The sequence below is a fragment of the Jaculus jaculus genome, chromosome 5, assembly GCF_020740685.1.
Source record: "Jaculus jaculus isolate mJacJac1 chromosome 5, mJacJac1.mat.Y.cur, whole genome shotgun sequence".
NCBI lineage: Eukaryota > Metazoa > Chordata > Mammalia > Rodentia > Dipodidae > Jaculus > Jaculus jaculus.
Window position 1 is genome coordinate 161,215,698 of NC_059106.1, and position 18,241 is coordinate 161,233,938.

Below are 18,241 nucleotides of genomic sequence, written 5' to 3' on the forward strand. Positions count from 1 at the left end.
TCCAATACAAGGCTTCTAGGACGTTAAGACTGTCAGCCCATAGTGCAGTTTCATTTTTAGGTAAACTCTATACATACACATTATCCAATTTCTTTTTAAAGTATTTTTATTTACTTATTTGTAAGGAGGGAGGGAAAGTGAGCGCGTGTGTGCCAGGGCCTCTTGCACTGCCAAAGAACTGCAGACGCACGCGCCGCTTAGTGGACCCGGCTTTACGTGGGTCCTGGGGAATCGAAACTGGGCTAGCGGGCTTCGGAAGCAAGTGCCTTTAACCTCTGAGCCATCTCTCCTGCCGCTATTATCCAAGTTCAAGCTGTGAAAACTACATTAACATTCTGGTGACCTCTGGAACTGGAGGGCAAAGAGAGAGGTAGGTAGGTCTAGACCTTACCATAATCCCTGCCTCTTCCTGTCCCCTCACCCTTCCCACATCCCAAGAAAATCCCTTCCTGCCAAGCAATGACTTCATCATTCTCCTTCTCACTAATTTGAATACTCTTGTGGGAGAGCCAAACAATAAAATGAAAATGATGAATGACCCCTTGTGCAATGTCGGAAAAATGTGGTGTTTGGGCTCTCCAAGTGACAGATACCCTTCAGGCAGGAGCAGAACCTGCCTCTCTCCCCAGAACACAAAACGAAGGTATTTCAGAGATCTCAGTGTGTTTGACCAACAGTCAGTGTGTAAAAGGCTTTTAAAGGGGCAGATGAGAGCCACCCAACTCTCACTTCCAAAGAAGGTAAGTGTTTTATTTAAACGCCTCAACTGCTAACCATCTCTCCAGCCCCAAAAGAAAAACAAAAGCTCTAAATAAGCCACAAAGTGAAGTCAGGGGAGAAGTGCAAGTGGGGAAAAGAGGCTTAAATAAGTAGGAGGAGAAATATCTGCTTGGTTACCCAACACATTTTTACAGGGCTTTTCTTTTTTCTTTCTTTCTTTACACATTTACAGAGTTTTAATATAACACTTTGCAACGCCAGCCCTCAGCCTCTTTCTGCACACCACATGTACACAGGTGAGTGGTCACACTTGGGTGATCGTGAACACTACAGTCTAAGAGGCTATCTAAAAAGTTCCAAGTTAGGCCTTCCTGTTAACTCATAAACCAACTTTGGAAAGTGCTGTTTTTCTAACACGTCTTATTGTATCAGACCCTTGGACATATTTTCAATCTTGATTTTGGCAGTTTCCAGGAAGGTGGCTATCAATAGTCTCCCTGCAGGAAAAGCACCCATCTTAGTTGGGAAAGATTAAAGTGATGCTTACCAATGACCCCTCCAAGCCAGAGACCATGCACAGGGCCCCCCTGTGTGCAGCTGCCCCTTGGGCTGCCTAAAGCTGAGTGGCACCGCCACAAGTAGATGCCACTGAGCTGGCCTGTTTTACAATGGGAAGCCAAGAATTCATCCCCGGGCTAAGGGTACATCAAAGCCTCCCTTGCTATGTACGTCGCGGGCTGTCTTGCCCTGCAGAAGCCTGGTGTCCAGGAAGCCCACCCTGGGTCCAAGGTTGTGTCAGGGCCCTGGCACTGTGGGCTCTTCAATCTCTGTGAGCACATTCCCAGAGGTCAGAGGGCTCGGATCACCTCTTACTTTCTCTCTAAGGTGAACCTGAGCTTCAGCAATGGAATTTTAGAGAAGTCCCCATGGCCATCACTCTTGATAGACTTGCCTAACCCAAAGCCTTGCTTTTATACCTTTGTGGTCTTTTATGCCTTGTTTAAATTCAATATCAAATTTAGTTTGGGGGGGGCTGGGGAGATGGCTCAGTCGGTAAAGTACTTGCTGTGTAAGCACAAGGACCTGAGTTCAGAACCCCAGCACCCACATAAGCAGTCAGCCATGGCAGTGTGTGCCTATAATCCCAGATCTGGGAAGGCAGAGACTGGAGGATCCTCGGAGCTTGCTGGCTAGCTGGTCTGGCTGAATCAGTAAGCTCCGGGTTCAATGGAAGATCCTGTCTCAAAAACTAAGGCAGAGTTTGATTAAGGAAGACACCCAACATTGACTTCTGACTTCCACACACACACACAAACATACACATATATACACCACACACACACAAAACATAAGTTCAGCACACCAGCAAGTTAATTCTGCAGAGTAATGAGGAGTTAAATTGATTGGATTCAAGTCAATGACGCAACATCAAGCATGTGCATTTCAGACTGACACAGGAAGTTTGGGGTCTTGACTGTTGTGGGAAACGCCAAGGCATTTGGCTATGAAAATGAAGGGTTGATTCTCTCAAACTATGAAAATGGCAGTGCTATGATTTCAGAAAAAAAGAAAGCTCCGTGAAAAACAACTCATTCCACAAGCTTGAGAAAGACAGGTGTGAACAATTAACTAGGTGGGTTTTTTTTTTTTTTCATCTTTCAGAAAAAGCTAAAATAAAAGAATCACTTTTGGTAAAACAGTGCCCAGAGATGAACTATTGTGTTTCTAATATGATGAGGAAAAGATCACAAGATTTTTGAAGGAAACTCCACCCCAAGAAAATGCCTATCACAATGTTGAGCACAGACCATGTCAATTTGTTTCACAGACACCCACTGCACCAAGGTGGAAGGCTGAAAGGGAAAACAGAAATGAACACCCAAAGCTTAAAGAGTGAGGGCTCAAGAAATATTAGGAACACACTAAGAGCGCTGCAGACGTACTACAACATAGCCCATATATCCAGGGGGGGCCCTTGAAGGAAAACCACATCTGTTCTATCCCCCCCTAGAGCCTAGTGTGGGCTCCTGCAGGTTTCTCAGAAATGAGACATTTGGGAACTAGGTGTGGGAGAGCATGCCTTTAATCCCAGTACTTAGGAGGCTGAGGTAAGAGGGCTGCTGTAAGTTCGAGGCCAGCCTGAGACTAATTCCAGACCAGAATCAATCATATGGGCTAGAGCAAGACCCTACCTCTAAAGACAGAAAAAAAAAAAGAAGAGGCAGTTGGACTTAAGAAATAGCTTACCAATTACAGCATTTACCTGCAAAGCATAAGAACGCGGGTTCAATTCCCCAGGACCCATGTAAGCCAGACACACAAGGTAGCACATACGTCTGGAGTTCATTTGCAACTGCTTGAGGCCCTGGTGCACCCATTCTCTCTCTCTCTCTCTCTCTCTCTCTCTCTCTCTCTCTCTGGCTCTTCACCTCCTCCCCCCACCTCAGTCTCTCAAAGTAAATAAAATAACTTTAAAAAATGAGACATTGTCCAGTCACTAACCTTCAAAAAAAAAAAAAAAAGGCTGGAGAGATGGCTTAGCAGTTAAGCGCTTGCCTGTGAAGCCTAAGGACCCCGGTTCGAGGCTCGGTTCCCCAGGTCCCACGTTAGCCAGATGCACAAGGGGGCGCACGCGTCTGGAGTTCGTTTGCAGAGGCTGGCAGCCCTGGCACGCCCATTCTCTCTCTCTCCCTCTATCTGTCTTTCTCTCTGTGTCTGTCGCTCTCAAATAAATAATAATTAAAAAAAAAAAAAGCCAGGCACCGCAGCACACATCCGTAATTCCAGAATTTGAGAAGTGGAAGCAAGAAGTGCAGGAGCTCAAGATGAGTCTCATCTACACGCTGAGTTTGAGGCCAGCCTGGCTGACATGAGACCCCATCCAAAAAGCCAAACACCCACCCCAAAAAAAAGAGAGAGAGAGAAAAGAGAAAAATACAAAAGCATTAAAAATACTTTTTAAAAAATCTATTATTACCAGGCTGGAGAGATGGCTCAGTGGTTAAAGCCTTTGCCTGCAAACCCTAATGACGCAGGCTCACAGATAAAGAAGCAATAAAAAAGATATGAAAGATTACCAATTTGCCCAGGGCAACTGACCTAGTACACAGTTTCTTAAACTGCGGATGACAATATGTGGGAAACATGTGGCAACAGTAAAGGCTCCTGAATGGGTCGCCATCGGAAATTAGTTCAACAGATAATGAACCTGAGGTGATCCTGACGCCACTCGCCTGCGAGGCGCCATGGGACGTCACGTGCCGTACAACATTCACCATAACTGAAACACGTCAACTCAGACTCACAACTATTATTGTACACCCCAAGTTTTCTGCTCTTGTAGAAACCCTCAGCACCTAAGTACCAAATTAGCACGTCTTCAGATTATGTTGTGTTACAATGTTTGATTTTCAGCAATTGCAGTCTGAGAACTGGAGGGATGGAGATGGCTCAGCAATGAAGAGCATTTGCCATTTAAGCATGAGGACAAAGGAAGGCTTGAGACTGTCCAAGTTTGAGCTTGCCTGTGAAGCCTAAGGACCCCGGTTCGAGGCTCGGTTCCCCAGGCCCCACGTTAGCCAGATGCACAAGGGGGCGCACGCATCTGGAGTTCGTTTGCAGAGGCTGGAAGCCCTGGCGCGCCCATTCTCTCTCTCCCTCTGTCTTTCTCTCTGTGTCTGTCGCTCTCAAATAAATAAATTAAAAAAAAAAAAAAAAAAAGCTGGGCATGGGGATGGAGAGATGGTTTAGCAGTTAAGGTGTTTGCCTACAAAGCCAAAGGACCCAGGTTAGATTCCGCAGGACCCGTGTGGTGGTTTGATTCAGGTGTCCTCCATAAACTTAGGTGTTCTGAATGCTAGGTTCCCAGCTGATGGATATTTGGGAATTAATGCCTCCTAGAGGGAGTGTATTGTTGGGGGCGGGCTTATGGGCCTTATAGCCAGTTTCCCCATGCCAGTGTTTGGCACACCCTCCTGTTGCTGTGGTCCACCTTATGTTGGCCAGAGGGTGATGTCTACTCTCTGCTCATGCCATCGTTTTCCCCTGCCATCATGAAGCTTCCCCTCAAGCCTGTGAGCCAAAATAAACCTTTTTCCCAGAAGCTACTCTTGGTTGGGTGATTTCTACCAGCAATGCGAACCGGACTGCAACAACCCATGTTAGCCAGAGGCACAAGGTGACACACGCATCTGGAGTTTATTTGCAATGGCTGGAGGCCTGCCCCTCCCTCTCTCTCTCTCTCTCTCTCTCTCTCCAAATAAATAAATAAAAATATTTAAAATAAAAAAAGCCAGGCATGGTGGCGCACGCCTTTAATCTCAGCATTGGGGAGGCAGAGGTAGGAGGATCACCGTGAGTTCGAGACCACCCTGAGACTCCATAGTGAATTCCAGGTCAGCCTGGGCTAGAGTGAGACCCTGCCTCGAAAAACAAAAAAAAAAAATACATACATACATACATACATACATATACCAAACATATACATATATAAACCAGAAAAATACATATATATATGAAGCTGGGCATGGCCATGCTCATTTGCAACCCGTCTGCAGGGGTGAAAACTGGCAGATTGCTGGGGTTCACCGACAGAAAACAAAATGGCAGCACAGCATTGAGGGAGAGACCCTGTCTCTAGGAAGTACATGGATGAGTAAGAGAGAAAGGCACCTGAGGTTCTCCTCTGGGCACCACACATATTTGCACAGTGTTCACACATCTGTATTCACACGTGCATACATACCACATACTCTACACACGTGTACCCACGCATACACACACCAAAAAAAAAAAAAAAGTTTAAAAAATGCTATTTGAGTTGCTGACTTAAGAAAAAAAAAATCACTCAATAAATTTGGCTTGAGATTAAGACAAAATTTCCAACAGTATCCAAAATGGCCATAAACATACAATTTTAAGCAAAGCAATGTCTTCAGCATTGACAATTATAAAACCAAAATGCTGACTAATGCTAAAAAATCTCTTTAGATATTATAGATCTTAAAGTATCAGATGTGCAGCCAAGGTTAACTATTCATGTAAGAATAAACAAGAATATCCATCTTATTACTACACATACTTATTCCATCTTGGATAAATGGCAAATTTACAGTTATACCAAATAATTGTTTTTAAATAAAACTCTGTGTGTGTGTGTGTGTGTGTGTGTACATGTATGTGCATGCCTGTGGAGGCCAGAGGACAACCTCAGGTGCTGTTCCTCTGATATCATCCACCTTTTTTTTGACGTAGTGTCTCTCAGTGATCTGAAACTTGCCAAGAAGGTGAGACTGGCTGGGCAGTGAGCCCCAGGGATCCACCTGTCTCTACCTCCTCAGCATTGAGATTCCAAGTATGCATACATATCACCATATTGCCATTCTCAGATGTATTTTTTTTTTTTTTTTTTTTTTTTTTTGGTTTTTCAAGGTACGGGTCTCACTCTAGCACAGGCTGACCTAGAGTTCATTATGTAGTCTCAGGGTGGCCTCGAACTCACAGTGATCCACCTACCTCTGCCTCCCAAGTGCTGGGATTAAAGGCATGCACCACCACACCCGGCTCAGATGTCTTTTAATGCGCATTCTAGAAATCCAATTCAGGTCCTCTTGTGTGCAAAGCAAGCACTTTACTGGCTAAGCCCTCTTCCCAGCCCTACAATAAATGTACGAGTAAATGTTTGATGTGCATTCTTTTTTTATATACCTGGCATCATACAAAATTTTCTCAGGTGAGAAGAGGTCATTAGTAGTAAAGGTTTAAGAAGCCTTGGTCTAGGTCATGGTGGAACTGGGATTCCATCCAGGGAAGCAGAACCCCATTCCAAGATCCAAACCACAAGGTCAAGCCAAGATATTCTATCCTAAGTGATATAAAATGAGGGAAGCCACAGTTTCTTCAAGTACCTTCCATAATGGATACCTTACTGTATTATCTGTTTTCTTCATAAAGGTCTAGGACCTTCTACAATGAATACCCTACCTCCCACAATGGGTACCCTACCATATTATCTACTTGTCTTCCTAAAGGTTTCATATGCCCTCAAAAGATTACTGAGAACTTAAAAAGATCATGCTGCAGGTTTTGAGTTGGGGAGTGTCTGCCACGGCCAGGCAGCTCACGTCCACTGAAGGAACCATTGTTCGCTGCGCTCCTGGTTCCATCCGCTAGCTCTCCTTGGTGCCGTCAAGCTCAGGTTGAGACATTCGGGTCATTCCACACCTAAGTGGCACAACCGACCGAATGTCTGTGCTTCCCTGCTCCTCATTCCCCATCATATATGAAACTCTTCCCGTTAAAGGTACAAGGTGGGGCACTGTGATTAAGTCCCTACGGCCGAGTCCCCACCCACTTGGCACCATCTGAGCAAACTACCCCAGAAGACAGCTGTCTGGCACCCTGATCTCTCACTTCCAGCCTTCAGCCCTAGGAGCAATAGGGCTCAGTTGTCATCCACCTGGAGAGTATTCTACTGTGTCACAGCAGTGCAATTTGACTGAGAGAGAAACCTAGTTTCAACCGAATGAACCTAGGGAAAAGACCATCTAAATAAATCATTCTGTGACCATTATAAAATGGCCAACATCACAGTAAGTTACCCCTCTTACAAAATCAGTTACGAAGGGCTAGAGAGATGGCTTAGTGGTTAAGGCACAGGCCTGAGAAGGCTAAGAACCCCAATTCAATTCTCCAGGTCCCACATAAGCCAGATGCACATGGTGGTGCATGTGCCTGGACTTCGTTTGCAGTGGCTAGAAGCACTGGCATGCCCATTCTCTCTTTCTCTCTCTCCCTCTCTTTTTCTCTCTCTCTGTCTCAAATAAATAAACATTAATTAATTAATTAATTAAATCTTTTTTTAAAAGTCAGTTATGAAGCCAGGCATGGTGGTACATGCCTTTAATCCCAGCAATTGGGAGGCAGAAGCAGGAGGATCACAGTGAGTTCAAGGCTACGCTGAGACTACAGAGTGAATTCCAGGTCAGCCTGAGCTAGAGTGAGACCTTTCCTCAAAAAATAAAAATAAAAATAATCAGTTATGGGTCTAGAGGGAAAGCTCACCCAACAAAGTACTTGCCACGCAGGTATGAGGACCTGAGTGTGGATCGCCAACACTCACGCAAAGCAGGGGGTGGCGGTGCATACCTGTAAGCCTAGTGCCAGGGAGGTGGAGACAGGAGGACCCCTGGGGTTTGACGGTTAACTAATCAAGCTAAATGAATGAACTTCTTGTTCCGTGAGAGACCCTGCCTCAAAAGGCAAGGTGCAAAGCCAGGTGTGGTGACACACACCTTTAATCCCAGCACTCAGGAGGCAGAGGTAGGAGGATCACTGTGAGTTCAAGCCACCCTGAGACTACATAATGAATTCCACATCAGCCTGGACTAGAGTGAGACCCTACCTCAAAAAACAAAACAAAAAAAAAGCAAGGTACATAGACCAAGGAAGACACTTGATGTCAACCTCTGACCTACACACACACACACACACACACACACACACACACACACATTCCCACACATACATACACACACAAAATAGAAAAATAAAAACCAGTTACAAAATACAAAAATAAACCTTTCAGAACACTAAAACCCAATGTGGAGATGGGCTATTAAATAACTGAAGCTCGGCATGTAGCAGGTTAACTTCTTCAGGTGTCAACTTGAAACAACTAAATAAAACTCCTGGAGAACAACTCCAGTCATGACCACTGCCAAAGTCAAAAGCTGGAATTATGTTCTAAACTTCAATTTAGAAGTAAACATTAAAATAAAGGAAAACATGCTCCAATCATTTTCACTTTTAAAGTACTAAATTGGCCCATAAAAAAAACCTCATACTAATTACTCAAAGCAATCAACTTCTTAAAAACCCTTTATTTCACAATTACACTAATATCCCATTAATTTAGGACACTTACCAAGCTATTTATTCTTCACTTATTACCTGTGTGCACATTAAGAGTCCATCGATAACACAATACAGGCATTAATATGTAAAACATCAACAAAAGCCATCTGGAAAACTAATGAATAATCAAGGGATTTCAAATTAAACTACAGGATTTTCCCTCAGAATCTTTAGGACAACACTGTCAAGTCCAATCTAGTCACTTCGCCTCCAGAATCAATTTTTCAAGCTTTATGACAGCTCTAATCGCTTCCACCTGTGCCTCGAGCCTGACTCTTGACTGGCATGCTACCAGCCAGGGTGGGAGTGGAGACAAAGACCCCTATTAGGATCCGGCTGTTTCTCTACTGTGAGGTCACTCAGCCATTAAATTAGTTCCAGCCCAATTTCTGTCCTCTTGGACTTCAGAGAAGGAGGGTGTAGAGTGGAGCGAGCTCAGTAGAGCAGAATCAGAGGGGAGAAAGGAGAAGATTGGTTCAGGACCAGCCACGTGTGTACGCAGAGGGTTGAGGAGCTGGGCTCGCCCCAAACTTTGAAATCAAAATACTTCTTCCTATGTCATAGTGGTCATGTTCTCCAATGTGAGTTCTCCCCCCACGTCCCCCCTCCAAATTTTTTTTTGTTTGGTTTCTGAAACAGGGTCTCACTATGTAGGCCAAACTGACCTCAAACTCATGGTGATCTTGCCTCAACCTCCCCAGTGGTTCACAGGCATGAGCCACCATGCTCAACTTTCAAAAGTAATTTCAAAGGCTCTCTTCTGGGATGGTTTTCTTTTCTTTCCCTCTGCATATAGGGTGTCAACTGTCACCCACATAATGCTTTCCCAACATGACCCACAAAACTTCAGCCTTCTAACAGTACGGAAGGTCACCTTGATATAGCAAAAGTGACAAGGCACTTCTGACATGGGATAGTTCCAGGTCAGGCAAGAGCTGAAGGTGCCAGGAGAGCCTCCAACACCCACCGCTCCAGACCTCACAGCTGCAGAGAGCGAGGCCCAGGGAAGGGGACACGCCAAGGTCACGGGCCTAGGTGGTGATAACGGCCAGGCTCCAACATTTTCCCACTAGATCATGAACCTTATAATGTCAGGAATAACACTCAAAACACAGTAACTGAACACACAAAAAAAAGACTTCCTAAGCTGGGTGTGGTGGCACATGTCTTTAATCCCAGCACTCAGAGAGGTAGGAGGATCGCCATGAGTTCAAGGCCAACCTGAGACTACATAGTGAATTCCAGGTCAGCCTGGGCTAGAGGGACACCCTACCTTGAAACAAAAAAAAAAAAAAAGACTTCCTGATCCATTGACCTGTCCACCACCTATCCCCATATCATATCAACATGCCCACCTCTCCCCACATATCAGCTGTGCCCACCTCTCCCTGCACCGTATCAGCTGTGCCCACCTCTCTCCACATCCTATCAGCTGTGCCCACCTCCTCATCAAGACCAAGAACAGGTACACAGCCTCAGGAACTGTACCTGGCACTGAGTCTATGCCCTGAGGCAATTGTAGAACCAACCCACGGCAGCTCCCCTGCCTTATCCCCACAATACTGCAGAGAATCCCAACCTGAGAAGTCAAGGGACTTCACGGTGATAAAGAAATGCACGCCCGATGAGAAAATAAAAACTATCCTTTACAACTAAAAAATAGCCAACCCTTGACTACTCTATTCGGCATGCACAAGTAATGCCCAGGAATTTAGTCTGTGTGTCCATCTGGCTCACCACACACTGGCTTCACATGTAAGCCATTTCACTATCTGACAGAGTCTTGGCATAAGTCTATCAAGAAAGATCCCATGACTCAAAGAAAAGGCAATTCCAAAAACAACAGTGACTCAGTTACCCATGATCCTGTGCTCCGTGGCCTGGCCTCAGGCTGTCCTCACTGAGGGCCATCATCACATCACTAGACAGAATGTGCCAGACGCCCCATACCAGGGCAGAGTGAGCGCTTGGAGGTGCTTTACCAGTGGTGGTGATGGGCTGGCGGTGGCCCATCCACACCCCCTGCCTACATCCCACCACCACCGAGAGCTCACACTTGCAAAAGGCGGTCTGGGCTGCAGCTGTAGGACGTGACCATGGAACATGGGGCAGTTCAGTGGGCCAGGCCCAGCCTGCAGTCCAGGCCCTTGGGACTCAACCCAACAGCTGAGCTAACTGGACATGGGAAACCTACCAGAAACTGCATAGAAAGAAAAATAAAAGCCCCTCAAGTCCTCCGGGGCCTGCAGCACAGAACACCGTATCCAAACCACAGTGCTCTTACTGGGGAGTGCGGCAAGAACTTCATGGCCTGGAAGGTACACCACAGAAGGACCAGGCTAGGGGATCAAGGCCGAAAGAGCCTCGCCTAACCCGGGAGCTGGGTGGCAGAAAATGCACTACCCGGACTTGCCTTCAGAGTTGAGAGCCACAGGCCCTCTGAGTGCCTGGAGGCAGTTACAAACAAGCAAGCTCCAACCTTCTGTACTGGCCCCACTCCTGAATCACTAACACGCCTTCCAAGGTTACAGAGCAGCGGCAGAAGGTGAAGGGCACGGGTTGGAAAGATGGCTCAATCAGCAAGGGCTTGCCGTACAAGCATGAGGAACTGAGTTTAATGCCCAGAACCTACGTAAAAATGCCAGGCATGGTGGCGCAAGCTTGTAACTCTAGCAGTGGGAAGACAGAGACAGGAGGATCCCTGGGGACTGGCAGCCAGCCCACCTAGCATAATTGGAAAGTTCCAGGCCAATGAGAGACCATCTCAGATGGAGGTAGAGGGCATTCCTGAGGAACAACACCCAAGTCTACCCCCTGCCCTCCACACGTGCACACTCCTATGCATGTACACCTACAAACATGTGACTCAGTACACACGAACATGCACGCGCACACACACGTGCATATTAAATAAAATAAGGAAAAAATAGATGAGCTCACCATCACACTCAGAGGTAAATGAAAGCTTCCAATATCTACTTCAGTACTACGGCAGTTGAGCTTGGTTTGTAGTCAAAGATGAAAATTCAATGTTGGCCAAGGTGTATGTCAGATGAGGAATTTCCAAATCCCCTCGACTTACAACAACAGAAGAAAGAAATGTCTAATGACCTTACGTGAACAGTGAACAAAACCAGAGCTACACGTTATCTCCACCCGTGACTGTGAGGACACAGACGCCGTGGCGCTGGAAGAACACCCGCCACAGACCTCCGGCTACTTCTCAGAGTCTGAAAACCCGGGCCTGTCAAAGAGGCTTCTAAATGTCCTCGTGTCTGTCCTCCACGTCTCCTTAGCCATAGAAGCCTGACCTTCAGTTGGATTTGCAGATGCCTCTTATAAAAAACCAAATGTTGGCTGGAGAGATGGCTTAGCAATTAAGGTGCTTGTCTGCAAAGCCAAAGGACTAAGGTTCGATTCCCCAGTACTCACATAAACCAGATGAAGAAGATGACGCACGTTGTCTAGAGCTTGTTTGCACTGGCTGGAGGGCCTGGTGCACCCATTCTCCCTCTCTCTCTCTCTCTCTCTCTCTCTCTCTCTCTCAAATAATTAAATATAAACTATAAAAAAGATATAAAAAAACATGTGTTTCCTAGCTTTTTAAAATATATGTAGGTCATATGACGAGGCTTAGCCACGGGAGAGGAACACAAAGACACAAAGGAGGCTTCTAAGGAGTCAACAATGAACAGAGACAGGACTGTACACTGCGTCCTCCTATTACTGGCTATAGGAAGAACAGCAATGCCAAGTTACCACCTGGACCACAGGCCAAGGGCACCAAGCAACTCAACAGGATCTCCGGCACTGCGGGCCACACACTGTTCCTGGCTGCCCCTCTCGGCCTACCTCACCGACGTGACAGAAAACCCACCTCGTGTCTAAGGCACTTTGACTTGAGATGCCTGTCTCCTAAGCCTTCTCCTAGACACAGGCACCTGGGCAGGGAGCGTAATTACGACCTGGACCTCATGCACACCACGAGAACAAGGCCTGATGGGAAGGGCCCAAGTCTCCTGGTTTCCCATCAATGAAGGATTTGACAGAGCTCTGACCTTCCCTGTGTTAGGGGGGCTGGCAGGGGTCCATTAGGAAGTTCCAGGACGGCCAGAGTAGCTCTGAGAGTCAGGATGTTAGGGTTTGCCAGTCTTCTTTGACACTCTTAGTCAAGTCTGATATGAGAACTGACCTCCAACTAGAGCTATCCAGCCTCCATAAGGTGGAAAGAGTCTCCATGGAAAGAGGTATGAATTTGCTGAGAAAACAGCTTTCTGTCTGCAGCCAACAGTCATGTTGGAGCCGTGGAGATGTCCTGTGTCCCCAGCAGGACAAGAGACAGATGCTCCACCATGCAGAAGCCATGAGCCTGTGCTCAAGATGTGCTTTAGGGGCTGGAGAGATGGCTTAGCGGTTAAGCGCTTGCCTGTGAAGCCTAAGGACCTCGGTTCGAGGCTCGGTTCCCCAGGACCCACGTTAGCCAGATGCACAAGGGGGCGCACGCATCTGGAGTTCGTTTGCAGAGGCTGGAAGCCCTGGCGCGCCCATTCTCTCTCTTCCCCTCTATCTGTCTTTCTCTCTGTGTCTGTCACTCTCAAATAAATAAATTAAAAAAAAAAAAAAGATGTGCTTTAGAGCCTGGCCTTTCACCCAAGGGAGCTCCACTAAACAGAGAGGTGGAAATAGTAGGATATGGAAGCCTTTATAAGACCAGAATTTTTAGGGTGAAAAGCTGACTACCAAAGCAATCCTTTTCTGTGTGTGTATGTGTGTGTGTGTGTGTGTGTGTGTGTGTGTGTGTGTATGTTCATATGTGTACACGTTGTGTGTAGGTCAGAGGTCAACACTGGGTATCTTCCTTTGTCACTTCACACCTTATTTATTGAGTGCTCACTGACTAGGCTGGTCCCAATGCCGTCACCCAGCTTCAGGGTGAGCCTGTCTCCACCTCCCCCACGCGCTGGGATCACCAGGACAACACCACACAGGCATTTGCGTGGGTGCTAGGGACCCTAACTCAGGACCTCACATTGGCACAGTAAGCATTTCACCACCTGAGCCACCTCCCCAGCCCAGAACTTGGTGAGAAACTCCTGTAGATTAAGTTTAAATCCACACCAGCTCAGTAGGAAAGAGCTGCTCAGCTGCCTTAGGGAGAATACAGGTGGAGGGAGAAAAGAGCACCAAGCGAACTCTGCTCGTGGGTTTGAACCTTCGTCTTTCCTGCTGTCTTCCGAGCCACGGGTAAGGCTTCAGAGCCAGACGCAGTTCTGCGCGCAGCGCACCCCGTGATCCAGCACCGTGCGTCCCACTGTGGCAGCAGCATTTGGCTGGCCGAGGGTTGCCATGGAGCACTGAGAGGTGGCGAATGAGATTCCTGAGGACAAGGAAAGCACACGAAAGCAGTGCCTGGAAAAGAAGGCTTCCACACACGTTGCTACAACTGGCACCTGTGACTCCACGCGATTGCCACGTGTAGAACCAAATACCACACCAGGGCTAGAAATCCTCTCCACTCGCTCCTGCAGCGAAACAGTAGGTATGTTGCATTTATCTGTCACTGGCCCCTCTGAGCCATTCTGAGTCCTGGTGCCAAATGGAAACCTTGTCAGAAGCTTCTTTCTAACTGTTGCAGCTCCCAGTGGTTCCCAGCCCTGCTCACCGACTTCACAGGCTGCTGGGAGCAACCTCCCGGGGGTGCTGGGAAGGAGCCCTTGGAAGCAGCGGTGAAGGCCCCCTGCACCACGACAGCTAAGCCTATCTGCATGGCCTGCGGGAGCAGAGGGATTAGTGACAACCACACGTCGTTCTGCTGCCTGTGCTGCGTACAGCCCAGACAAGGACAGGGACAAGCTCCTGACCGCCCTGAGAGAAACTAAAATCGTTTGTTTTCCTTCAGAAAAAGAAAAACTCTTAATCCTGCGGAAGGGTCCATCTCAGTATCACTTGGACCCAAATATCTTAGGGTAGAATTTTGGCAAAACTCAACATCAAAAAAGAACTTATGGGTTGGAGAGATGGCTCAGTGATTCAGATGCTGGCCTGCAAAGCCTAACGATCCAGGTTCAGTCCCCCACTACCCACATAAAGCCAGATGCACAAAGTGGCCCATGAGTCTGGAGTTTGTTGTTTTCAGTGGCTTAAGAGCTCTCTCTCTCTCTCTCTCTCTCTCTCTCTCTCTCTCTCTCTGTCTGTCTCTCTCTCTCCCAACCTGTATTTATGAGTATTAAACTAGTGTACTTATACAGGATTTTGTTTTGTTTTGTTTTTACCTTAAATACCAGGTAGACAACATGTGGCAAAGCCCAGTCATTTTACAACAGTGATGCCCTGGACCCTGGCACCCCTCCTGGTGAGGCACTGTCCCATCACTGACTCAGTAAACACACTTCCAATGGGCAGCTTCTAGTTCACCATCAAGTGCCCTTCACTGTTACCCATGGCAACAAGGAAAAGGGTCTTGAAGTGCCCATGGTTTCTACTTAATTTCCTCTCCTAAGATCTTCTGTGACATGATGATATGTGTAAGATACATCTGTGTTTTAACCATACACATGATTATTTGTTTAGAAGGTGGAATTACCACGGGTCACCTCTTCCATGGAATACAGCCTTCACTTAAGTCACATCCACTATCACAGGATACATAACAAATTAATCCTGATGGATTTCCCCTTCTCTGCTGGGGTGTGGCAGGTTGGTGGAGGGAAGTAGAGACAGAAGGATCAGGAAACTGAAAAAATACCTAAGACAACACGAATAACGCATTAAGCAAAAAGCGTTCATGAACACAGCGCGTGGGGCCTCTTGCCCCAGCCCCGCCTCCTTTTCTGGTTCTTCTACACACACTAAAACTACCACCCTGGGAGTCAGGAAAATGCTGGATGGTTCGTCATTTTATATCAGCATATGATTACATTCCAGATATTGCTATTAAGAGTAAAAACAAAAATATTCCCATAAGATGAATTGCATATCCATCTCATCATTCAGCCCCAAGAATAAACACCAGAAACTGTGAATCCAGAAATCTCTAGAGTCATACATTCCTTCAATTTTGGCCCAACATGGAGAGGAGACATCCTTTTTCATACTCCCTCTTGCTGTAAACCAACTTTTTGAGCTAAAATAGTATTAATTAGTATAGACAACTCGAGAAGCTCAGATGAATTTCTTTCATCTACTTCCCACAGGCAGAAGAAAGAAAAAAAATAAAAAATTGCAATAAAAGTAAACTGTAAACTTCCAAATTAGATTACAGAGTGAAGATGGAGAGATCGATTGGTAGTTAACGGCACTTGCCTGAAAAGCCAAAGGATGCAGGTTCAATTCCCCAGGATCCACATAAGCCAAATGCACAAAGTAGCACACGTATCTGGAGTTCATTTGTAGCAGCTGAAGGCCCTTGTGCACCCATTCTCTCTATCTGCCAATTTCTCTCTCCCTCTCTCCCTTCCTCCCTCCCTCCCTCTCTCTCTCTCTCAAGTAAGTAAATGATAAAATTAAAAAGAAGAAAAAAATGACAGTATAGAGTGCTTGAAAAAAGTATGATATAGGAATATACCAGAACAGTTTTCAAAACACAAAGTTCCAACTTATTTCAATTTGACCCAGCTTTGTGTGTCACTCCAATCTGCTCTTCCAATGTCCCTAAAAAACATCCTGATTATAACAGCACAAACGTAAAAATGGTGAACTAATCAATAATGACTGCTGCCCGGGATATTCTGAAAGGAATGATCAAAGTCAACACTTCCGCCACAAACACTTCCCATGCAACAGAACACACAAGTGTGACAGAGTACTTCCCGCGCTGCAGAACACACACCTCTGACACACGCATCACTGAACTCCTCTTGGTGCATTTTACTCTGCTAGTACAAGAGCATGTCTAGCTCGCCAATGAACATCTTGACTCTCCCTCTCTTCTGCCATGGGTTCCCGTGACCCGTCACCTCAGAGAACGCCTCAGAGCAGGTCAAGGCGGGATCAGGACTCACCCGTCCAGAAGACTCATGGTTGTGGTGGTCACTTCTGCAAACAGAATGACTTTCCCCAGCTGCCTGGTCTGCAGGTTTTGCCGGTAGATCTCTAGGTTAAAGTGTTCTGATGAGAAGGCCTCTGGGTCGGTCACCACAGGAAGGGAAGACGGGGTGATCTCTACTTCAGGTGTGTAAGATGAAACAAACTTAAGGGAGAGTTTGCTGGATTTTATGACTCCTTCTGTATCCACATGTTTCCTGAGCCACTGCATAAGCGGATCCTGGATTCCCTGTGTTTTTCATAAAAAAATGGAAACAAACAGGCTGTGATTTGGTGTGTCTTTGGAGGATGGCAGCTTTTCCTTAAAACACTATTGGGTAACTTAAGTACTTCCTAGTTCATGATCAATAAAGCCGCATTAGCATATTTTGGACCACTGAACTAGTACACCACAGCACAGACCACACACGCACTATGGTTTGAATGTCAGTTTCCCAGAATTCATGCTGGGAACGTAACCCCCAAATGCATGTTAATAGTGTTAATATTCGGTAGAGAGACCTTTGGAGGGGGCATGACTGGATAAGGAGAGGAAGTCTGCTCTCCTGGATGGATTAATCCATAATGGGTTATCAAGTGAGTAGGTGGAGAGGCTAAATGACATTAGAGGAAATCCTGACATTTTAACCAAGTTGCAGAACAGCACACTCGCAAGATGTCATGGGAAAAAGGGACAGTATGGTGACAGGATAGAGACACTTGTCTAAACAACAGGGGATTCAAAAGACGTGAAGAGCCAGGTGTGCTGACAACATACCTGGAGTGCCAGCACTAGGGAGGCGGAGGCAGTTAAGTTTATGAACCAAGGCCAACCTGGGCTACATAGCAAAACCCAATCTCAAAACAAATAATCAAAGACCTAATGAGGGCGGGAGAGATGGCTCAGCAGTGAAGATGCTTATCTGCAAAGCTTAGCAACCCAAGTTCGATTCCCCAGTAACCACATAAAAGCCAGATGCACAAAGTAGCACATGCATCTGGAGTTTGTTTGCAGTGGCTGGGGGCCCTGGCACTCCCATTCTGTCTGCCCCTGTCTCTCTCTCTCTCTTTCTCAGGTATGATAACACATACCTTTAATCCCAGTACTCAGGATGCAGAGGAAGGAGGATGACCATGAGTTCAAGACCACCCTGCGACTACATAATGAATTCCAGGTCAGCCTGGGCCACAGTGAAACCCTGCCTCAAAAGAAAAACAAAACAAAAAGGTAAAGAAAAAGAATTATTGTTCATTTTAATAGGTATGGAAGTACCAAAGTGAGATAGGAAAATGTCCTTAATGAAGTGTATAAAGGTCATGAGATGCATAATTTGCCTCCAAAACAGCTGAGACTAATAAAGTCAAGTGTTACCATTACATGTAGGTGGTGTGCGCTTGTTAAGGTGTATACAGATTTATAATGGGATTGGGGTTTTTTACACTATTCTCTCTAGTGTCCACCATACTCAAGAATGGGCCTACTTGAAAAAAAAAAAAATAAACCTAAGCTACTAAAAACAATAAATTCAACTAAAATTCACGAGCCACCTATTCATTCATCCAGTCAACAAATACCCCTGGTGTC

At 46.2% G+C, this 18,241-nt stretch overlaps 1 protein-coding gene across 5 annotated transcripts in view; it reads right to left on the bottom strand.

The window, feature by feature from the left end:
* Nucleotides 1-18,241, bottom strand: part of Hlcs (holocarboxylase synthetase) — a 217,878-nt gene that overhangs the window by 128,731 nt on the left and 70,906 nt on the right. For all 5 annotated transcript variants that reach the window (XM_045150867.1, XM_045150864.1, XM_045150865.1 and 2 more), the window contains one exon: nt 16,635-16,906. In XM_045150867.1, coding sequence (XP_045006802.1) covers nt 16,635-16,906 — 272 coding nt within the window. The remainder of the gene's footprint in view (nt 1-16,634; nt 16,907-18,241) is intronic.